Below are 18,169 nucleotides of genomic sequence, written 5' to 3' on the forward strand. Positions count from 1 at the left end.
AAATATATCTTAAAAGACGCTAACATGTCTGTGTCTACCACCTCCGCTGGCAACACGTTCCAGGCACCCACCACCCTCTGTGTAAAGAGCTTTCCACGCATATCTCCCTTAAACTTTCCTCCTCTCACTTTGAACTCATGACCCCTAGTAATTGAGACCCCACTCTGGGAAAAAGCTTTTAGCTATCCACCCTGTCTATACCCCTCATGATTTTGTAGACCCCAATAAGGTCCCCCCTCAATCTCTGTCTTTCTAATGAAAATAATCCTAATCTATTCAACCTCTCTTCATAGCTAGCACCCTCCATACCAGGCAACATCCTGGTGAACCTCCTCTGCACCCTCTCCAAAGCATCCACATCCTTTTGGTAATGTGGCGACCAGAACTGCACACAGTACTCCAAATGTGGCTAAACCAAAGTCCTATACAACTGCAACATGACCTGCCAACTCTTGTACTCAATACCCCGTCCGATGAAGGAAAGCATGCCATATGCCTTCTTGACCACCCTATTGACCTGCGTTGTCACCTTCAGGGAACAATGGACGTGAGCACCCAGATCTCTCTGTTCATCAATTTTCCCTGGGACTTTTCCATTTACTGTATAGTTCGCCCTTGAATTTGATCTTCCAAAATGCATCACCTCACCTTTGCCCGGATTGAACTCCATCTGCCATTTGTCTGCCCAACTCTCCAGTCTATCTATATTCTGCTGTAATTTCTGACAGTCCCCTTCCCTATTTGCTACTCCACCAATCTTAGTGTCATCAGCAAACTTGCTGATCAGACCACTTACACCTTCCTCCAGATCATTTTCATATATCACAAACAACAGTGGTCCCAGCACAGATCCCTGTGGAACACCACTGATCACAGGTCTCCAATTTGAGAAACTCCCTTCTACTACTACCCTCTATCTCCTGTTGCCCAGCCAGTTTTTTATCCATCTAACTAGCACGCCCTGGACCCCATGTGACTTCACTTTCTCCATCAGCCTGCCATGGGGAACCTTATCAAACGTCCATGTATATGACATCGACAGCCTTTCCCTCATCAATCAACTTTGTTACGTCCTCAAAGAATTCTATTAAGTTGGTAAGACATGACCTTCCCTGTACAAAACCATGTTGCCGATCACTGAAAGACTGTGTGAAAGAGAGAGACAAACTAATGAGGGAGAGAGAGAGAGAGTGTGGGCTCATGATAGATAGAAAGTGAGAAAGACACTGGGCTACATGAGTGAGCGAGAGAGGGAGAGACTGAGCTAGTGAGTGAGAGCAAGCGAGAGATAGACTGAGCTGTTGAGAGAGAGAGAGAGAGAGACTGAGCTAGTGTGAGAGAGAGGGAGAGAGAGACTGAGCTGGCTAGAGAGAGACTGAGCTAGTGAGTGAGAGAGAGAGAGAGACTGAGTTAGTGAGTTAGTGAGTGAGCGAGTGAGTGAGAAAGAGAGAGACTGAGCTAGTGAGTGAGTTTGTGTGTGTGTGTGTGTGAGAGAGAGAGAGAGAGAGAGAGAGACTGAGAGTGAGCCAGTGAGCGTTGATTGAAGAATGAGATGGGATGCAGTTTCTTCCTGCAGTCTCTTTTCACCACTGACCATCAATTAAAAATAGCCGCAGTAAATATGAAAGACGTTGCTGTCACCGTAGCCGAGTCGAACACTTGGCAGCCCGTTTCACTCTGCAATTTAATCAGCCTTTGCTGTAACGGTCAATTAATTAAATTTCACCTCCTATCTGCTGGGGCCCAAGCTGCTGGTTTGTGCTGGGGCCTGACCTTAGTCGCGTGAATGTTAAACACAACAAACAGGCACTCTCTCTGAAACTGGATGAAGGATAAACAGTGGTAGTGCCCCTACCTCTGAGCCAGGAGGCCTGGATTCAAGTCTAGAGGTGTGTAATACATCTCTGCGCAAGCTGATCGGGGCAGTCTCTGTTGTGGGAGTCACACATTTTACTCCAAGCAGGATATGTTATTCATGACCAATTAGCTGAACCTCTTCAACTCTGCCCTCTTAGGCATCCCTGAATTAAACCCCTCCATTACTAGCCAGGCCTCCAGTCGCCTGGACCCCGTAGATCATAAAGTTCCTGCTTTAACCTCTCTACATCTTTATTTCTCTCTCTTTTATCAATTATCCCTCTCTATCTCTTGTCCTTGAAGGCATTCCAATAAATCTAGCTCCTTGGCTATCAATTTGTCCGCATGTCTCCTCCTGCAGCTTGGCATCAATTTTTTTTTCAGAAAACTGCTATTTTAAGACAAAATGAGATGCTTAACTGCCTCCTGGAAGCTCTCTAAGTACAAGTTGTTTTGCAGTGCTCCTGTAAGAAGCCGCTCGGTTCAAGGCCAGTATGGGAACAGCGGGGTCCCACAAAAAGTCATCTGCCAGTGACCAGAGAATGCTTTTGTTTCACAATGTGAAGCAAGTGATTAATAACGGGCAGCGCAGTGAGGCTGTGTGCCCAGCAGAATGCCCCAGTGTGACTGTTTCTACATTCACCTGAGCAGGTAAATGGCACATAGTGGTGTAACATCCCAGGTGAGAACTCGAACTGACTGGGCAAAGTAACTGTACTGAAGAGGGCTAAACTTCATTGGGCAGAGCCCCCTGAATGACCTCGAACATGGCTGGCCCAGTTCCACATGCTCACAGTATTATTACAGGGCAGAATGAGGACGTTCAGCCCCTTGTGCTCACAATGGCTCTGCTATCCAGTCTCAGTCTCCCACGTTTGCCCCCAACCGTTCCATCCAACTCCCTCTTGAATGCCACGCTAGGGCCTGCTGCCATCACAGACCCGGGCAGATGGCAGCAAAGTGGCACAAGGGTGCCAGCTTCAGTTACTTGGGAAAAGGAGGGTAGCCATGGCAGGGCGGCACTCCCTCAGTTCTGCACTGGCGTGTCAGTAACTCAGGGTCACAGTTTCAGGGCTGTCAGCAATCAAGCTAGGGCTGGGACGAGGAGAAGCTTCCTTACTTAGAGAGTTGTTAGGATTGGGAATGCACTGCCTGGGAGAATGGGGGGGAGCGGATCCCACGGGCGGGTTCAAAAGGGAGCAGGATACGTATTTGAAATTGAAGAAGTTGGAGGGGTACAACGATAAGGCTGGAGAGTGGGACTAGCTGTTTCAGGAACCAGTTCAGAGACGACGTCGCGAATGGCCTCTTTCTGCACAACAAAACCCTAGCATTTTGTAAATATCAAATCTACAACCCAGAAAGATGACCCAGCTTGTTTGTGTCAGCGTGAACGAACCAAGAGGAGAACGGTGACGTGTGCAAACTGAGCAGCCAATACATGCACAGCAAGATCCCACCAACAGCCCTCAGATAAAATGCCTGATTGTTGATTTCTGCTGGTATTAGCTGAGGGATTAATTTCCACCAGGAGATGAGGTAGATTCCTCAACCTCTCTACCCACATTGAAAAGGGTGAAAATCGCACCAATCCTTGCCTGAGCAGACAGAGGGAAATGGGTCCCATTGGCAGAAGGCTCCGGAAGCCAGAGGGCACAGATTTATAGTGTTTGGCAGAAGGACTGGAGACGGGGTAACTGAAACCTGGGATTTTCCCCGGGATTTGAGGGTGTGGTGACTCAACTGTGGCTTCCAAATAGGGAATTGGAACGTTATCTCCAGTGGAAAAGTTGGCAGGGCTATAGGACAAGGAAGGGATCATGGGACTAGCTGAGTCATTTGGGCAGTGAGCTGGTGTGGACACGATGGGCTGAATGGCATCTGCAAACATCCAATGATCCTCATGTCACGGGATGCTTCCTAACTATCAGCGTATACAGATGGTCCTCTAGGTGGGTATCTTGACTGAGAGAAAACACCTCAGACAGACCCAGGGGTCCTGGGCTCAAGTCCTTCACAGTAACCTCAGCTAGTGCAGGAAAGGAACCCACACCACATCTCAAGCCAAACAATCGATTCAAAGATGCCGGTATACACCTCAGGAGCAGGAGTGAATCCAGGCCTCCTGGTCCAGAAGTAGGCACACTACCATTATGCCACAAGAATGCTCAATTGTGGCTTTACTCTGTATCTAACCCTGTGCTGTCCCTGTCCTGGGAGTTTTTGATGGGGGTCAGCGTAGAGGGAGCTTTACTTTGTATCTAACCCTGTGCTGTCCCTGTCCTGGCAGTGTTTGATGGGGGACAGTGCAGAGGGAGCTTGACTCCGTATCTAACCCTGTGATGTCCCTGTCCCTGGCAGTGTTTGATGGGTAGACAGTGTCGAGAGAACTTTATTTTTAGTTTGAAAGAGTAGAGAGAGCTTTACTTACATAGAAAGTCGGTGAATCAGAGATGATTGTTGTAACAGTATCTGAGCGCGATAAAGCATTATTAGAACAGGAGAGCTAAACAATAACAGGGGGAATCTGTTGCCTGATATCATGCGCGGATCTTCCCTCTCCCTGTAGCACTTGTCTTTTCATTTTAAGTCAGGCCACCAAAAACTTTCCACACCCTGTTGTTGACCATAAAAGGAGAAATGATTGGAGTAACAGAGAGAGAGAGAGAGAGAGAGGGAGGGAGAGGGAAGACAAGTGTTAAACGAACCCATCAGGTACCTTATAAATAACCTTCCTTGGTGACAGATTGAAGAATAATGCCAGAAAGGTGGTAGGCCCAGAGTTTATATTTTAGTCAATTTGTAATTCACAGAAAAGTACAGTGTCAATCTGTCCCCTCCCTCTCGAGACCACTGTGCAATATCAGCCTGGGATAGTCCAGGAGCACGGGTTGGAGAAGGAATGACAATTTTCCCAATATTTAGTCAATGCCGACGATATGTTGGTCATGTCTCAGCGAGTAGCAGAGCCAAGAAGCTATGTGTTCCAGACTCAATTTAGAGACCAGGAGGAGGTGACGCTGAGGGAGAGCTGTACTCGCAACGGGATTCCTCGTCCCTGTGGTGTGGAAATGTAACGTTGCTGTAGATACCGTTTCGCAGGAGAGTCGAGGAGTTCATTCAGTGTCCAAATGACCAGGTACCCCCAACAACACCATCGAACGCAAACATCCCCACACTGTGGGATCTTGCTGTGTGAAAAATGGCTACAGCATTCCCCACATTGTGACATCGATGACACTTGATACCGTGCTGGGTAGGGGCTTTAAAGCAGTTTCAGGACATCCTCGACAATAAATGTGAGGCTGGATGAACACAGCAGGCCCAGCAGCATCAGGGTCTAGGCCCGAAACGTCAGCTTTTGTGCTCCTGAGATGCTGCTTGTCCTGCTGTGTTCATCCAGCCTCACACTTTGTTATCTTGGAATTCTCCAGCATCTGCAGTTCCCATTATCACTCGGGACATCCTTGTCACATTATGAAGGATGCTACTTAAATGCGAGTTGTATCAGAGGAAGTTGGTGCTCATCTGCCCCCCACCTGACACTTGAGGTGGGGACAGGGCTGCTCGTGGTGGTGGCAATAATAATTGCCCAACATCAGAGCAGTCCCAAACCCACTTCCACCCCACGGGGAGGGTCTGGAACTGAGCACGATGGGTGGGTGGGCTACAAAGACCAGAGGATCCTGCCATCTTCCTTTGGGAAAGTGGGGGTGGGGAGGCTGAGCAGGTGGTGGGGTGTTTGGTTGGGGGCCGATGGGTGCAGGAGTTGGGGGGGGTGGTGGGTGTAATTTTCCTGTTTGTCTAAATTCCCATCCGGATAGAAGTGAGTGTCAGTCGATCAGCCATCCTCCTGTCGAAGGGCTGAATGGCCTATTCCTAGCTTCTCTGTTTCTTGTGAGACATGTTGAGGCTGAGGTTCCTTTCTCTGGTGCTTGGATGTTAGGAGGTGCCAGCTGTCTCTGGTCTGGCGAGGGGGTAACTGGGGCTGTGAGTGTGTCACGCTGATGACAGGAAAAACGAAGGGCCCAGAGACTGGTTCCTGGAGTGCAGCCTGTAAACTAATATCAACCTTTCTAGCTCATCTGCTTCCTTAGCAACAGATAGTTACAACATCTCACATTTCTGGACAGACAAGAGCTGAATTGGGCCTTGAGACCTCACAAACATGTTCCACTGTCCTTTCAAATCATGGCCTCACATTTTCCTGACAGTGTGTCATTCCCTTCTGTTCTCTCAGAAAACGAAAACCTCTCACGATTCCAGCAGACAGCCTGGAACAACCCAGAGCCCTCTCAACTTGAATGGTCGAATTTTGAAACCGGGTCATATTAGGGGACGTTAGGGCAGGTTAGCAAAAGCTGGATCAAAGCAGTTGATTTCATGAGATCTCTTGAAGGGTAAGAGAGGTGACGAGGCCTGGGATCTGAGTCCCAGAGATCAGGGACCAAGTAGCTAAAGGTTTGGCCTCCGATGGTTGAGATGTTAAAAGCAGGAATGGTGTTACAGCAGGGAGATCACAGGCGGTTAAAGATAGAGATCTCAGTTCATTTCTTCAGGCATGTCCCCTCCTTGTCCCTCTATTTCTACATCAAGTTATGAGTGAATGAAGCAGAGACAATGGAGAAAAGATTGGTTAGGGCCTGGAGTGCACTGCCTGGAAATATGGGGGAAGCAGACTCAGTGGAGAGATTGAAGGGGGCATTGGATAGTGTTTTTGGATTAGTTTTTTCTCTGAGAGGGACGTGAGTCTTTGGAACTCGTTGTTACAGAGAGCTCTGGGAGCATGGTCCTTGTGTATATTTAACGGTGTGGAAGGAGATGGAGAAAAGTCAGGAGATAGGGACTAAATAATAGAAGCAGAATGATGGGCCTAATGGCCTCCTTCAGCATTGGAATGACTCTGTGGTAAGAACAGAAGAACTCGGAGCAGGAGGAGGTCATTCAGCCCTTCGAGCCTGCCCTGCCATTTGAAAAGATCATGGCTGGTCTTTTTGAGACTCAGCTCCACTTACCCGCCCACTCACCGCAACGCTTAATTCCTTTACTGTTCAAAAATTTATATAGCTTTGCCTTAAACACATTCAGCGAGGTAGCTTCAACCACTTAACCGGGCAGGGAATTCGACAGATTCACAACCCTTTGGGTGAAGAAGTTCCTCCTGACCTCACTCCTACATCTGCTTCCCTTTATTTTGAGACTATGCCCCCTAGCCCTAGTTTCACCTGCTGGCAGAAACAACCTCCCTGCCTCCTTATCTATTCCCTTCATAATCTTATAAATTTCTATAAGATCTCCCATCATTCTTCTGAATTCCAATGAGTATAATCCCAGGCTACTCAGCCTCTCCTCCTAATCCGACCCTCTCAACTCTGGAATCACCCAAGTGAATCTCCTCTGCACCCCCTCCAGTGCTAGTATAGCTCTTCTCAAGTAAGGAGACCAAAACTGCACACAGTACTCCAGGTGTGGCCACCCCAGGACCCTATACAGCTGCAGCATAGCCTCCCTGTTTTTAAACTCCATCCCTCCAGCAGTGACAGACAAAATTCCATTTTCTTTTTTAATTACCTGCTGGACCTGCAATCCCACCTTCAGCGATTCATGCACAAGGGCACCCAAGTCTCTCTGTACAGCAGTGTGCTGCAATTTTTTACCATTTAAAACATAGTCCATTTTGCTGTTATTCCTACCAGAATGGATGGCCTCACACTTATAAACATTGTACTCCATCTGCCAGGCCTTTGCCCGCTCACTTAGACTATCTATATCCCTCTGCAGACTTTCAGAGTCTTCTGCACACTTTGCTCTAGCAATCACCTTAGTGTCATCTGCAAATTTTGACACACTACACCGAGTCCCCAACTCCAAAACATTCACGTAAATTGTAAACAATTGTGGTCCCAACACTGATCCCTGAGGGACACCACTCACCACTGACAGCCAATGACAAAAACACCCATTTACGCTTACTCTTTGCTTTCTACTGGTGAACCAATCCTCTATCCGTGCCAATACACTACCTGAAATACTGTCCAACTTTATCGTATGTTGCAGCCTTTGGTGTGGCACCTTGTCAAATGCCTTCTGGAAATCTAGATACACCACATCCACAGGTTCCCTATTGTCCACCAGACAAGTAATGTCCTCAGAGAATTCCACAAAATAAGTTAAACATGACCTACTCTTCATGAACCCATGCTGGGTGTTCCCAATGGAACAATTTATATCCGGATGTCTTGCTATTTCTTCCTTAATGATCGATTCAAGCATTTTCCCCACCACCGAAGTTAAGCTAACTGGCCAATAGTTACCTGCTTTTTGTCCACTTCCTTTTTTAAACAGTGGCGTCACATTGGCTGTTTTCCAATCTGCAGAACTACCCCAGAGCCGAGTGAATTTTGGTAAATAATTACTAGTGCATTTGCTATTCCCCCCCAACACCCCCACACCCATCACCTCTTTTAGTACCCTGGGATGCATTTCATCAGGACCAGGAGATTTGTCTACCTTTAGCCCCGTTAGCTTGCCCAGCACTGCCTCCTTAGTGATAATGATAGTTTCTAGGTCCTCACATGCTATAATCTTCTTGCCATTAGCTGGTTTCTGATCCATCTTGCCCTCTGTCAAAGCCTGGATTCAGAGTTCAAATCTCTGTTCCAACTCACAACTAGTTCTGTACACCCCTCACCTGTTGTGTTCCCTAAGTGCATTGGTGCCCAGTCCCTGTCGCACTCGATTGTCCACGACTGTGGCAAACTATTCACAAGGAGCTTTACGCAATGCAATCGCAGCTGCTCCATTGCATATTGACTGTCTGGTTGCCCTGACACATGCCTTTGAAGGTGACTGGTTTGAGTGAGAAGCAGGCAGGAGTCACTGACTTATAATTAGCAGCGCTGAGTACAAAAATAAAGAAGCTTTTTCGCAATAGTTCCAAGTGTCTAGTGCTGGAGCGTTGTTAATTCTGGAAGCCAAACATCAGGCAGGGTGCCATGTCCTTGGAGAGGGAACAGAGGAGATGATCAGGAAATTCTAAAATATGGCCAGACGTGCCGAGATTCTCAGAATAAAGGGGCACTAATTTAAGACTGAGATGAGGAGGAATTTCTTCTCTCAGAGGATTCTGAGCCTTTGAAATTCCTTGCCACAAGAGCTGTAGGGATAGAGTCCTTGTATATATTTAAGGATGAAATAGATGGATTCTTGATCAGTCGGGGGATCAAAGCTTATAGGGAAAAAGGCAGGAAAATGGACTTGAGGAATGTTGGATCAGCCACGATCCCATTGAATGGTGGAGCAGGCCTGAGGGGCCGAATGGTCTAGTCCCGCTGCTATTGTTTTATGGCCTGGGAGGATGACAGTGTTCTCCGTGGAGCAGAGAAGTTTAAAGGGAGATTAAGCAGAGAGAGGTTTTGAGAGATTGGAGAAGTGGGTTCCACGAGGAGGATGACCAGCAGAGAACACCACAGATTGAAGAGTAACCAGCAAAGGAACCTGACATGAAAAGAGAGATCTGTCTCACTCAGCAAGACATGGGATTTGGAACATGCTGCCTGGATAGGGCAGTGGAAACATATACATCAGGAATGCTCTGAGGGAGTTTGGATAAAGAGATGAAGGAGAAGGATTTGCAGACACTGTATGGGAATGAGCAGGGGTGTGGATAAAATGGAGCTCGCTTCCACAAGTTGGTACAGGACACTTCTTGTGAATGTGGTGCCTCTCACTAACCTCCAGCCCTGCTCAGTTTCTCCTCTGTTTGGGAACCAGACTGTGGATTAAAATATCACCTCGATTAGACACATTCAGAATGCAATGTCAGGTGTGTCTGGCTTGCCCTGTCTGCCTTGCTTTCTCAAACAGGTGAAGCTAAATAGTTCCGTGACTCCAGATGTGAGGAAGAGCAGGGAAATTCTCCCTGTGTACTAACAATATTTATCCCATTATCACTTCACTGCATCATGTGATGGCTCATTTACACTTTCTGCTTTGGTGAGGCCACACCGAGAATATTGTGCGCAGTTTTGGTCCCCTTTTCTGAGGAAGGATGTCCTTGCTCTCAGGGGAATGCAGGGAAGGTTTACCAGGCTGGTTCCGGGGATGGCGGGACTGATGTATGAAGAGAGATTGACAAGATTGGGATTGTTTTCGCTGGAGTTCAGATGAATGAGGAAGATCCCATGGAGAGTTTAAAATTCTAACGGAACTGAACAGGGTAGATGCAGGGGTGATGTTCCCGATGTTGGGTGTATCCAGAACCAGGGATCACTGTATGAGGATTTGGGGTAGAGCATTCAGGATGGAGATGAGGAGACATTTCTTCACCCAAAGAGTGGGGAGCCTGTGGGATGCATCACGACAGGAAGTAGTTGATGCCAAAACATTGAATGTATTCGAGAGGCAGCTAGTTAGTGCACTTGGGGTGAATGGGGTCAAAGGTTATGGGGAGAAAGCTGGACGAGGCTATTGAGTTGGACAATGGTGGAGAAGGCTCGAAGGTCCAAATGGCCTCCTCCTGTTCTGATCATCTATGTTTCCATGAATATTTTGAAGTCTTTTTTATTCATTTGTGGGTATCATTGGCTGGGCCCAGTATTATCACCCGTCCCTAGTTGCCCCTTGAGAAGGTGGTGGAGAGCTGCCTTCCTGAGCCGCTGCAGTCCCCCTGCTGTAGGTTGACCCACAATGCCATTGGGGAGGGAATTCCAGGATTTTGATCCAGTGACAGTGAAGGAACGGCAACATATTTCCAAGTCAGGATGGTGTGTGACTTGAAAGGGAACTTGCAGGGGGTAGTGTCCCCATGTATCTGCTGCCCTTGTCCTTCTAGAGGGAAGTGGTCATGGAGTTGGAAGGTGCTGCCTGAGGATCTTTGGTGAATTTCTGCAGTGCATCTTGTAGATGGTACACACTGCTGGTACTGAGCGTCGGTGGTGGAGAGTGTAAATGTTTGTGGATGTGGTGCCAGTCAAGCGGCTGCTTTGTCCTGGATGGTGTCGAGCTTCTTGAGTGTTGTTGGGGCTTCACCCATCCAGGCAAGTGGGGAGTGTTCCGTCACAACCCTGCCTTGTAGATGGTGGACAGTCTTTGGGGAGTCAGAAAGTGAATCATGTGACAATAAACCTGTTTCTAATTCTAATTGTCACGCCACAGTACTCGTAGCCTTTGACCAGCTCTTGTAGCCACTGTGTTTATGTAATCCCCGGGATAGCGGCAGATTTAAGAATGATCATTTCTTGCGGTATTAAGTGGAAAGAATTTGAGCTCAGCAGCTCCTGCAAACATTAAGGTAATAGCCGATTTAATTTGTTTCAGAGATGCTAATTAGAGGCACCAAGGAGTACTTCTAGATCATAGAATGATAGAATGCTTACAGTGTGGAAACAAGCCATTTGGTCCAACAAGCCTATACTGTCGTCCCCCCGAACAGAATCCCACCCAGACCCATGCCCCAACCCTTTTCTCCATAACCCTGCCTTTGTTTAAAAATGTGCCGCAGAATATTTTAAAACTGGAGAAGATATCAAAACATTCTGGTGCAGGGCGCCTCTCTGGCAGTGCAGCACTCCGTCAGTACCCCTGTGGAATGACTCGGTTTGACATGCCCGAGTCTCGGGAATCGAATTAGAGCCTGTGACTTACGGCTGAGATGGCAGAGACTGATACAGGACTGACTGACTCAGAAGGCTGGAAAAATGGAGTGTTGTGCCAACTGGGCCTGTTATCATAAAGACTAATCTGTGCCACTGACATCAAGTGGCTGCGACAAGAGCAGATTTACTGTGACAGCAGCTGAGAATCAAGGTAAAAATAGCAGCAACTTCAAGGGTATTTAGGGCTTAAAATAACAAATTCCAATTGCAAGGGGAGGTTAGCAAATGGGAGCTCACCGAAAATAACTGCACATCGCCACCCGATGCCGAGGATAAGAAGTAGGATAGGCCCTCTAACAAAGATTAGGATGAGGCCTAGTAGTGTGAGCCTACAAGTGGGTCAGGTGAGGCCTAGTTAATACGGGAGAGTGAGTCCTCAGACATAGGAAGAGATAAGGCCCAGGGCAAGAACTGATGTCTGGGGTAGTTAAGATAGAGGGTGAGGCCTGGTATAAAGGAAGGCAAAACCTAAATCAAGCCACAAGGTGAAGACAAGGAAATAAGGCCTGGAGCAAAGGATATGGCGAGGCCTAGGATGGTGAGGCCTGTAGAAAATTAGGGATAGGGCGAGTCTTAGGGGGAAGGGATATTGGCGGTGGAGTTAGGTCAGGGTGAGGGGCGGAGATTTGATGCCTGGGAGATTGAGGCCTAGGGCAGGGGAGATGGTGTTGCCTGTGGCAGTTAAGGAATATGGTGAAGGCAAGGGATAGAGTTGAGCCTTAGGTGACGAGGCCTGAAGGAAAAGGGACAGAGACCTCGCAAGGTGATGCCCAAGGAATAAAGGATAGGGCAAGGGTCAAGAACAAAAAAGGAGTGAGGCTTAAGACAAGGAATCTAGACAAGATGAAAAAGGAGCAATTCTTGGTGAAATAACTCCACGAGGCCAGTATCCCATCACCAAGCCACCCTTTATTTACAAGTGCATAGTACGTGACACTGATCCAGCTTCCTCACAGCCAGGCCTCAGAGTGAGCAGAATGTCTGACGCTCCTGTTGTTAACTGTTAGCCAGGGCTCCCTGATTAGACCATGCCAATAGGGAACTCATATTCTATGAGGTCCACCTGACAGACCTCACTATAATCACTACACTTGGTCAGGTTGTTCTGACTGTGCTCAGGATGGTGTGGGGAGACTTGGGCAGGGAGACCCCACCCCCAGATTTACATCGTTAGGGGGAGGCGATGGCCTAGTGGTATTATCACTGGAATGTTAATCCCGAGACCCAGGTAATGTTCTAGGGACCTGGGTTTGAATTCCTTCAGGGCAGATGGTGGAATTTGAATTCAATAAATATCTGGAATTAAGAATCTAATGATGACTGTGAGCCCATTGTCAATTGTTGGGGAAAATCCCATCTGGTTCACTCATGTCCTTTAGGGAAGGAAACTGCCATCCTTACCTGGTCTGGCCTATGTGTGACTCCAGTCCACAACAGTGTGGTTGACTCTGAACTGCCCCCTGGGCAATTGGGGATGGACAACAAATGCTGCCTGGCCAGCAACGCCCTCACCCCATGAATGAATAATGAAAAAAAAGGAGAAAGGGAAAGTCATTCAAAAGAAACAGTTGGTCTATGAAGAGTGAGGTTCAGATTGAGATCACTGTGCTTTTAAACTTTCCTCACAGATTACAAGATGAGATCCAGCTGAAGGAGGAGGCGGAAAATAATCTTGCTGCATTCCGGCATGTAAGTCTGGTTCCAGAAAAATCCCAGGAGGAAGTTTGAAACGAAAACGATCGAAAACAGAAGTTGCTGGTAAAGCTCAGCAGGTCTGGCAGCATCTGTGAAGGAAAAAACAGAATTAGTGTTTCGGGTCTGGTGACCCTTCCTCAGAGCCATACCGAGTACATTAATGGTTCTGAGGAAGGGTCACCGGGCCCAAACCATTAACCTTTTCTTCACAGACGCTGACAGACCTGCTGAGCGTTTCCAGCAACTTCTGTTTTTGTTCCTGATTTACAGCATCCACAGTTCTTTCGGTTTTTAGTTAAAGAAAAGGATTTTTTTTAAGAGATAATGGGAACTGCAGATGCTGGAGAATCCAAAATAATAAAATGTGAGGCTGGATGAACACAGCAGGCCAAGCAGCATCTCAGGAGCACAAAAGCTGACGTTTCGGGCCTGGCCCCTTCATCAGAGGAAGGGTCTAGGCCCGAAACGTCGGCTTTTGTGCTCCTGAGATGCCGCTTGACCTACTGTGTTCATCCAGCTTCACACTTTATTATCTTTTTTTTAAATTTACTTTCAACTCTTTAGTTTGTTGATTGTAAATGGTTTCAGTGACGGGACGAAAATGCGATTTCAATGGGCAAGGAATCGCCCAATCAGGTATCGAAGATCCTGATTGGCTGTACGGTGGCAATGCTGGGGGGAGGGGTCATCATGAGGCTCAATTAACCAAATGGCAGGGAATGTTGGGAAGGTGTGGGTGACTAAGATAGAGTCTTCATGGTATTATCCCTAGATTATTGACCCAGGTAGTGTTCTGGTGACTGGGTTGGAATCTGGAAGGTGGTGAATTCAAAGTGAAAACAAATGTGCAGCTAAGAGCCCAAGGATGCTCATTGTACCTCTGTTGTAAAAACCCATCTGGTTCACTCCTTCAGGGGGAGCACTGCCACTATCACTGAAACTTGCTTCCAATTCACAGAAACATATAAGATAGGGAAAGTCCATTCCGCCCTTCAAACCTGCTCCACCATTCATGGAACGTACAACAGTACAGTGCAGGCCCTTCAGCCCACTGTGTCCATGCTGACCATGGTGCTGATCCCAGTCGCATGCACATCATGAGTCAGTCTAAATGTTTCTTCAACTTTGCTGTTGTATCTGCTTCTACCAACTCCCCTGGCAGGGTGTTCCCGTTACCCACTACCGTCTGTGTATGAGACACCCATCACACATCCCTCTTAACCTTTCCCCCCTCACCTCAAACCTTTGCCCCCTAGTATCTGACACTTCCACCCTGAGAAAAAGGCTCTGACTATCCACCCTATCCATTGCTCTTATAACTTTATACACTTCTACCAGGTCACCGCCACCCCTCAGCCTTGGACCCTCAAGTTTGTCCAACCTCTCCTTAGAGCTAATACACTCCGAACCAGGCAGCATCCTGGTAAACCTCTTCTGCACCCTCTCCAAAACCTCCACATCCTTATACTGTCAGGGACCAGATCCACACACAATACTCCAAATGTGACCCAGCTATTTGTTTATAAACTTTTACCCGTATGATCGTGGCTGTAAATCTAACTCAGCCCCCTGTTTCCCCCTTCCTCCCACATCGCTTTAGCCCTGAAGGCTATGACGAACTCCATCCTGTAAAGGAAAACTTGAGCTGAATCAATTTGCCAACAGCTTCCAAGGTGGGATTTGAACCGGGGCTTTAGCCTGGAGCCTCAGGAGTGCCTTCTCCTCTGACATTGTCACCATACCACAGGCCATGCTGCTGTGTGAGGGGCTGCGGGGAGGGAGGTCTGCATTTTGGATAAAAGAGCACATAGGAAGTGCTAGCGAGATGGGTTTTGCTTCATGTTATTCAGTATAATTAGGATAGATCAATGCAGCATTCCTCCGAGCCCTCTGCACCCTCCACTAACACCCAGCACAGAGGAGCCTTATCTGAGGGGAGTCCCGCTCTCTGGTGTGATATTTTGAGGTCTCACAGGGCTATCAGAAGAACCTCACCGTGTAGGGGAGCAGTTGGGGGTATTCACCACCATCAAACCTGTGCTTTTTACCTGTTTCTAGGATGTCGATGCAGCCACCCTTGCCCGCCTCGATCTGGAGCGCAGGATTGAGGCCCTCCAGGAGGAGATTGCATTCCTCAAGAAGGTCCATGAGGAGGTGAGTCGACGTCAAGCTCCTTCAATCCAAAATCTCGTCCATTCTCCAACCAGTTTCCCAGATACAGAGTAAAGCTCCCTGTCCACTGTGCCCCCCGCCTCATCAGACACTCCCAGGACAAGGGGAGCACGGAGCTAGATACAGAGTAAAGCTCCCTGTACACTATCCCTATCAAATACTCCCAGGGACAGGTGCACCTCAGGGTTAGATACAGAATAAAGCTCCCTCTACACTGTCTCCCATCAAACACTCCCAGGGACAAGGACAGAACAGGGTTAGACATAGAGTAAAGCTCCCTGTACAATGTCCCTCATCAAACACTCCCAAAACAGGGCCAATGGTTACGAGATTTACTCTAAGGTGTTCTTGTTGTGTCTTCATGTAGAAAAGTAAGATACATTATAGAACATAGAATCCCTACAGTGTGCAAACAGACCCTTCAGCCCAATAATTCCACACTGTCCCTCAGAGCATCCCACCCAGACACATCACCTTATAGCCCACCTAATATACACACGCCTGAACACTATGGGGCACTTTAGCCTGGCCAATCCTCCTAACCTCCTTTGGAATGTGGGAGGAAACTGGAGCACCCGGAGGAAACCCACGCAGACATGGGGAGAATGTGCAAACTCCGCGCAGACAGTTGCCCGAGGGTGGGATTGAAACTGGATCCCTGGCGCTGTGAGGTGGCAGTGCTAGCCACTGAGTCAGCGTGCCGCCCCACATATTGAATTTCCAGAACTGCTGGTACTCTCCTTTCTCTTTAGAAAATTATGTTCCACAGAAAAATGTCCTGCATTTTGACCCTTTAACCATGTCAATGGGAAATGAGAACACTGGTGCTTGGAATGGTGTTCATGCCCTCTCACTCACTTCTGGGGCCGGTTTACAGAGTTTCCACTTGAACAGAGCAATGCCACGGGCGATCCAACAAAATGATTGTCTTTCATACGTTTTCTTCCTTTGTGTGAAGGAACTGCGGGAGCTGCAGGCTCAGCTCCAGGAACAGCATGTCCAAGTTGAAATGGACCTGTCGAAGCCTGACCTCACGGCTGCTCTGCGCGATATCCGAGCACAGTACGAGTCCATTTCAGCCAAGAATGTCCAAGAGGCAGAAGAATGGTACAAGTCAAAGGTCGGTGGCCAGTTCTCTCCATTAATTACCCAGCGATGGATGCAGGGGCCATTGGGTGCAGTGTGGGTCGGGTGTGTGTGCGGATCTAACAGCCAAGTGGACTGGAAAAAGCCTACTGTGCCCACTTGGCATTGCGAGTGAATGCCAACAATTTCCTACTTGTTGACTCAACAGGCTTCAGGTTTAATTTGAGAATGCAGGCTCTGTAAGGTTTGTGTTGTGGACTGGTAATGTTCCCTCTGAGCTGGTCGGCCTGCTCCAGAGGCATGGTAGAACCTGGGCTAAGCTCACGCAGAGAGGCTGTCCCCTGAGCAGACAGTGTAATCTCAGAATAAAGGCTCACTCGTTGCAGACAGAAATGAGGAGAAATATATTCTCTCAGAGAGCCATTAACCTGTTGGACTCTTTATCATCGTTCAGTATATTCAGGGCCGAAATAGACAGATTTTCTATCAGGAAGGGAATCAAGCTTCATGGGGGAACGGCAAGAAAGTGATGTTGAGCAAATATGATCTCATTGAATGGTGGGGCGGACTCGATGGGCTGAATGGCCTACTTCTGCTCTAACATCTTATGCTCTTATGATCTATGACTAACAGGCCATTCGATTTTATCAAATTACTGCTAGTAGTCCGTGAACAAGCCCCAACATTATCTTCTGAAGGGCTTTGAAGGGACCCAATGTAGCCAGGAATGTCCAAATATTGGAGCAGGAATGGGCCATTTGGCCCCTTGAGCCTGCTCTGCCATTCAGTAGGATCATGGCTGATCCGACATTCCTCATATCCAATTTCCTGCCCTTTCCCCATAACAACTGATTCCCTGACTGATCAAAAATCAATCTATCTCAGCCTTAAATGTATATACAGCCCCCTGGATCTGGGCCATCCCTCTGAAGAAGATCCCAATCCTAGCCCTATCCCTGTGTTCCCACAGTTTCCACGGCCAATCCACCTAACTTGCACATCTTTGGACTGTGGGAGGAAGCCCACACAGACAATGTGCAATCTCAACACAGACTGTTCCCCAAGGCTGGCATTGAACCCAGGTCTGTGAGACGGGGTGCTAACCACTGAGCCACCGCGACCCCCCCACTCCCCACCCTTAAGGCAGCTACAATGTAGTACCTTTTTGAAGGCAATGATAAAGTTTATGTAGACAATGTCAACCGTTCTGCCTTCACCTATCTTCCTGGCCGCCTCTTCAAAAAATTAAAACTTAATTAAATTCCTCCTCATCTCAGCCTCAAATTGTGGAGGTGCTGGTGTTGGACAGGAGTGGGCAAGATCAGAAACTATGCAACACCAGGTTATAGTCCAACAGGTATATTTGTAACACAGGCTTGTTGTGGTGTGTGATTTCTGATCCAGTCTTAAATTAGTGCCTCTTTATTCAGAGGCTGTATGCTCTGGTCCTAGACTCTCCCTTGATGGGAAACATCCTTTCTGCTTTTACCCTGTCAAACCCCTTAAGAATCCTAAATGTTTCAATGAGATCACCTCTCATTCTCCTAAACTCCAGTGATCAGGTTCCTGACCTGTTTAGCATTTGCTCATGACAGAAATCCTTCCACACTGGGGATTATCCCAGTGAACCTACACTGAGCTGCCTCCAGTGAAATATCTTTTCTTAAATAAGGGGCTAAAACTGCTCTCAGGACTCCTGATGT

At 47.8% G+C, this 18,169-nt stretch overlaps 1 protein-coding gene across 1 annotated transcript in view; it reads left to right on the forward strand.

Annotated features, from left to right (window-relative positions):
- The window catches only part of desmb (desmin b), a 34,160-nt gene that overhangs the window by 2,553 nt on the left and 13,438 nt on the right, over positions 1–18,169 (forward strand). Inside the window, exons 2-4 of the mRNA XM_059647558.1 lie at positions 13,142–13,202; positions 15,267–15,362; positions 16,339–16,500. Coding sequence (XP_059503541.1) covers positions 13,142–13,202; positions 15,267–15,362; positions 16,339–16,500 — 319 coding nt within the window. The remainder of the gene's footprint in view (positions 1–13,141; positions 13,203–15,266; positions 15,363–16,338; positions 16,501–18,169) is intronic.

The sequence above is a fragment of the Stegostoma tigrinum genome, chromosome 7, assembly GCF_030684315.1.
Source record: "Stegostoma tigrinum isolate sSteTig4 chromosome 7, sSteTig4.hap1, whole genome shotgun sequence".
In the NCBI taxonomy this organism is placed as follows: domain Eukaryota; kingdom Metazoa; phylum Chordata; class Chondrichthyes; order Orectolobiformes; family Stegostomatidae; genus Stegostoma; species Stegostoma tigrinum.